Raw genomic sequence first — 6,000 nt, 5'->3', positions numbered from 1 at the left:
AAAATCACTAGATTTCTGGAGGAGCTAAAAGTGGGACTTTAGCACAATAGGGCACATTTACATTGCTAAAAACACTTCTTCTGCCTAAACTGAATACATATATGAGAGATAGTACACATATGGCGCGACACACCACATCTCCGAAACTAGAGCGCAACAAGGGCACCTTTCCACAGGTTTTGCCGCTCCAGAGGTATAGCAACATCATTGCCTTCTCTATAGTAGCGCATTCCATTTTCTCAGTCGATGGTTGCGATATTATTCAGTTCTTAATAAACCAGAGACAGGAAATAATCATAGACCATATTTATTCATTCAATCTTGTCCCTCTTTGTTGCTTTTTTTGATTGCATTTTCTAGTTTGAGAACGGGTGTTACATTTGATTGTTGTACATTGAGACCTTTAACACATTTGAATCTTGCCCTACTGGGCCATGCAGTAATTTGCAGATTCTGTCTTGCATACAATTTTTATCCTACACATTAAAATTCAGAATTCAGCGACTTTTTTTTAAAGGCAGAATTCAAAAATAGTTCACCAAAAACACAATGATACAAAATTGTTAAAACATTTTGCAAGTAGGTTAAAATCACTAAGCACACATGTTTCAGTATACAGAGTTCTATAAACAACCACAGAAACACGAGGTATGTTATATAATAAGGCATTTTTCGGTCTTTGTCTAAGGCAGCACCGGCAGGCGGGCGGGCCCCATATTGGCCCTTTATTAAATCTAGTCCCTTTGTAAAGGGGTGGGGCACCACAATGCCTGAGGCACCATACATTCTGACACCGGCCCTACACCCACATCATTAACATTGCAAGAAACATTAGTATACATAAGAGGCAGGGCCTCACATGTAGATTATGGATTCACAAGTCTGAGGATAGCAGAGATAGAAAATAAGACATTCAGCAAATTAGACACATCTCATGGAATGATGAGAGTTAGTACTGAAGCTGGGCAGTCTCCTCACTGATAAGGTCTCAAGGCTTTCCACATGTCTTTAGTTTGCTGTATCGCCACAGGATCATCTGAGTAGTCCAGACAATTGGCGTGCCACATCCCGATGCCTCCGAGTCCACGCTCCTTCACATAAGCTGCCTTCAAGGAAATACTCTGAGGGTCATCATACCAAACCTGATGAAAATAGCCTGCAGCATCCTGAAAAGAAGGTACACGAACAAATGCTTAAGTACACACTATATTGTCTGAAAGTATTGCACATTTGTGAACATCACAGAAAATTCACAGTACTGTCAAAGACCATGTCGGTGACAGTGAGGATAGCTCAGGGGGCAGGTACTCGCCTTGGAAACAAGACGACACAGAGGAACACAGGTTCGAACCCCGGGTCCGCACTTAGAAATCTCTAGGTATTAAGCGCGTTATAAATACCCTATCATATCATATTATATCAATGACATTTCTTTTTATTTTGCAGGCAGCTAAACCTGCATGTGCTCTCATTGCTGTAACCGTGGTTACTAGTTTCACATTTCGTGCATTGGCTCGGATGCAAAAGAAAGATTTATTCAAGTTTCAGAATATTTAATCATGTACAGTGGGGCCAGAGTCTCTAGATAAAGGGCCTCATCATGAGTTGGGCTATAGCCCTTAAATGCGGTGGTAACGGTATTAGAGCCGCATTTAAGGGCTGGCCCTATCACGAGTTGGGCGCTAAATGGGCTGTTTTACCTCCAGCCTTTCTCTGTAGGTGAAAATCCCCTGTTTTCGGCTCCATTACCTCTGGCTGTATTAGCCTGCATAATTAGCGCTGAAAATGCCCCATTGAATCCAATGGACCCAATGGGGAATGGGGATTTACTGTTAACACACCAACTCATGATCCGGCGGTAATACTTCCGGACCAGTCAGTGCTAGGGCTATTACAGTCGGGCAGTATTACAGCCGGGATACAGCCCAACTCGTGATGAGGCCCAAAGTATATTAGCATAAGTGAGTTTCAAACCTTAAAAATGTACAGTATTGTGAGAGGGAGGGGAATTCTGTTTGCCATGCCTGACATGCCTGACTCGCACGCTGGGAGATGGAGTCTTTGTTCTTGGTGAGCCTCAGCTCTACGTTGATTGGTTCACAGTGATACTATGTTGCCTTAACCTCGGACACAAATGGGGAAGCGCAGTGGACTGGCACAGCAACAGCGCGCCTCTAGTGCCAAAGTCATGCTTAAGTCCCACCCATCTGGGCCCATACTGGCCGGAGAGGGCCCATGAGCAAGTCTATCAGTTCTACACCCTGAAATCTTAAGATATGACCATAATACGCTATTGGACATGGCTCCTTCCAATTCCCGAACGAATTTGACGATACCTTATCTCCACCCCTAGTAGCATGCAGCTCACCTGCTAACACTCAGGAAAAATGTTTTCTTTTTAATGCTGTTCTCTAGTGGCACACGCCTCAGACTTATGATCTTTTGTGTGAGTACTCACCTGATTTTTGTTGCATCACTGAAACCTGTTTGCAAAAGATGTCTAACCCAGCCCTGCTCCATGCACTTCCCCCTTCCTATAATATTATCTGTGTAGATAGGTTCTCAGAGAACCATGGAGGTGGGCTTGCTTTGATTTTCAACACTAAATACTCCTGCTACCGCCTATCTTTGCTTCACGATCTCCAGATGGAGTCCATGCTTGTTGGGATTTCCCTTTCCTCATCCACCACCTATTATGTTTTTATTGTTTACCGCTCTCCTCGCCCCGGACTCATCGTTCTTAGCTGCCTTTCTTCAGCTAACTGCAGATCTTAAGCTACGTTTTTCTAATTTGATTATCGTTGGTGATTTTAATGTTCATTCTATTAACTTGTCTACTGTTCTCGTTGCTTCATACTGAGCAGTACTCTGGATCTCCTTTTATCTCCAGCTGGTCTAGTCAAAGTTCATCCCTCTTTTCGTGTGGTCTGGACTGATCACTTTATCATCCCTTTCTCTATGATTCTTCCTTCTCCTGTCTCTCCTCCCTCCCGCCCTCGCCTGTTGGGCCGTCAGTGGTGGAATGTTGCATTAACGGAAGTCCTGAACTCAATTGAGGCTACTTGTAGCTCTCTTCCCCCTGAGGTTAATGTCAACTTTTATCTCTTGTCTTCAGCTTTTGTGAAGCCTGTTAACCATTTTGCTCCCCTTAAACTCCTTAAACCCCATGTTCATCCTTTCCCAACCTTGGTTTACCTCTCAATTAGTTGATCTCTGTCTTCTTCCCCTTCAAGCTGAAAGGAAATGATGCCAGAACTATTGTCTGCTTGCCAGATCCCTTTACCACACTGTCACCTGCCAGTACCATAAAGCTATTTTAGCTGCTAAATGTGACTACCTCACAAACCGTATACTTGGGGTGCTCAATCAATCTAAAGAGCTCTTTAAAGTGGTGCAGTCTTTCTCATCTGGTCCTCGCCTGCTCAGCTCTACCCCTCCTTCGCAGGTGCTCTGCGATTCTTCGTCTGCTTTTTTTTATTGATAACATTTCTCTAATCCATGACAACATTGCAGCCAATCAATCTGGACTGGAAAGTGCTCAGGAGTGTGCACAGCCTCTACCAGTGTGGTCTGCTTTTCAGGTTTTTAGTACCAATGACATCCTTCTGACCATTAATCGTTTGAAGTCTGCTTTGCCACTTGATCCAATTCCCATCGTGGTTCTTAAATCTATGGCTACAGGACTGGCCTGCTTTTAACAGCAGCAGTAAATCCCCCTCCCACTGTTCAAACACGCCCCCCCTCCCACTGTTCAAACACGCTTTGGTGATCCCTTTGCTCAAAAAGCCCTCATTGGACCCTTGCTTTCCTGCTAATTACTGACCTATCTCGCTGCTCCTGTTTCCTATGAAAATACACCCCTATTCTTTCCTATTTTCTTGAACGCACTTCTTTTTTCAACCCCATTCAACCTGGTTTCTGGCCAGGTTGGGGCACAGAGTCAGTGCTTGTCTCTGTGGTGGATGACCTAGCCAGGCTGGCTGACACTTGTGGTATGGGCACTCTAATGTTGTTAGAGTCGTCAGCAGCATTTTACACCATTGACCACGCCATCCTGCTTGCTCGTCTGGCTGAGGCTGGTATCTCTGGATTGGCTTCGTCTTTGTTTCACTCTTTTCTTAGGGACTGCTCTGTCACTCTCTCTTTTTCCTTTCCAGTCAGTCACTTGCGGTGTCACTCAAGGTTCTGCTTTTCCCTGATTTTATTTAATGTTTATGTTCAGCCTCTCACTCAATTGATTCACTCTCACAGTCACGTATGCCGAAAAAACACAAATTGTTGTCCACCTGGTTCTTGAACAAACCGAAGCTGCCGCCAGATCTCGCTCATGTCTTGAGTCAGTGGGCATTTGGGTGCGCCTCACTGGCTCAGTCTGAGCCTTTTCAGAGGGGAATTTGGTATTTGTACTAGTAGTCTTGAAAGGTAAGGTTTGGAATCGGAATCCATAATTTGTAATTTGTAAAGTGTTGTGTCTGGTCAGGTCCGGGGGATCAAAACTTATATACGGTACCGATATACATTCCATGACACTTACGAATGTTCCCAGTTAGCCAGTTAAATGCCTGCAGTCAGTCAGTAGTGGTAATCACAGGCAGTTAGTGAGTTATTAGATTCACATCAGTCAGTAAGTAATCAGCTCCTGACAGTCAGAACGAAAATGAGGCACATATTCTGATAGAGGAGATTAAAACACTCAAATGAAAAATTGAAAAGTCAGGTCAAGAATCTAAGATCGAAGGGTAATTGATACAAGATGTAAATTCAGGGCTGGCAGCTGCTCCACTTTACCCTCATGTGGCAAAAGATATGCCTGAATAGGGGACAGGGGTGGATATAATCGATTTCTTTACTAATGTACAATCTATTTCAGAAAAGCCAACGCAAAGCCCACTGCTCCACCTATCCTACAGCATACTGCTTCTGACAGGGCCACTGGGGCACATACCGAAAGACGCAGTTGCACCCAGACAATTAGCAATACACTAAAACTAGCAAGAATACTCGAGATAGGTCTGAGGGGCAAGAACCCCCAAAGCACACCCAATGGCCCCACAGTGGGCCCACAGTACTCCCTGGCCAGGTCGGGGCACAACAGAGTGCATCTTGTAGTACATTATGGGAAACCATTAGGAACATTCTGTCACAATCCTACCCACCTGCCAACCAGCACCACTACATACACACATTCATAAACCTACAAACTGCCCCTGCATTTATTTACTTGTTTTATCACTGCAGTTTTGGACCAATCTAATTTCATGTCCCATTTTGGGTTTTGGGTTAAACCGGCAGATGCATTCTGATATATGTATGCTGTCCAAGAGGCCGAGGACTGGAAGAGGCATACAAAGTATCTTTGCTTGCAGCAAGTTACTAAAAGCTGCAGAAGCCCTGATTGCATTCACCTGCTCCAAGCTACTACACACTAGGCTGTTGCGAGCTAGAGAGACCTTAATTACTCTCTACTGTTGCAGGCTACTGAAGCCAGGACTGAGCTTGATTGAATAGAGCTGCCTGAGACGGCAATCAGCTCCACCCTGTTGGTCTTTTGTCTTTGAACATAAGCAAGTGTTCAGTCAACTGCTTCCACTGGGAGTTTGTGCTTCTGTGACCAGTTTTTGAACCTTTTCTGAATATCCTGGTTTTGGCTTGTGAATCCGATTTGTTTATGCTGCTTTGCAGTGCCTTTTACAGTCTGCTGTTGCAGTCTGCCTGTCATATAACCTTTCCTTGAAATCCTGCTTTTGACTTCTGAACCCTGCCAGCCTTAGTCTGTGTTACAACCTCTGTCTTGTTTCGTTTTTATGGACATCCAGTTCTATACCGGTATGTTTGCTGCCTTTCCGACCTTCTGCAGAATCCCTGTTTCCTTTAATCATTTCTGTATCTGTCTTGTCCTGTTTCTGCCTGAGCTGTTTTCTCCTGATCGCTTTGATTTCTCAGTCTCTTGCTTTTCTGCCCTGTGTTCCTGTTATTCAATGCCACAAATTTGCTGGGTTA

General features: G+C 44.3%; 1 protein-coding gene across 2 annotated transcripts in view; it reads right to left on the bottom strand.

The window, feature by feature from the left end:
- Nucleotides 1-291: 291 nt before the first annotated feature.
- The window catches only part of LOC138540931 (di-N-acetylchitobiase-like), a 477,580-nt gene continuing 471,871 nt past the window's right edge, over nucleotides 292-6,000 (bottom strand). The window contains exon 7 of one of the 2 annotated variants that reach the window (XM_069641718.1): nucleotides 292-1,166. In XM_069641718.1, the coding sequence (XP_069497819.1) occupies nucleotides 975-1,166 (192 nt within the window). In that variant the 3' untranslated portion in view covers nucleotides 292-974. The remainder of the gene's footprint in view (nucleotides 1,167-6,000) is intronic. The other variant, XM_069641719.1, reaches the window with a different exon arrangement.

This window comes from Ambystoma mexicanum, chromosome 1q (genome assembly GCF_040938575.1).
Source record: "Ambystoma mexicanum isolate Mex_15411 chromosome 1q, UKY_AmexF1_1, whole genome shotgun sequence".
NCBI lineage: Eukaryota > Metazoa > Chordata > Amphibia > Caudata > Ambystomatidae > Ambystoma > Ambystoma mexicanum.
This window is presented reverse-complemented; position numbering and strand designations above follow the sequence as displayed.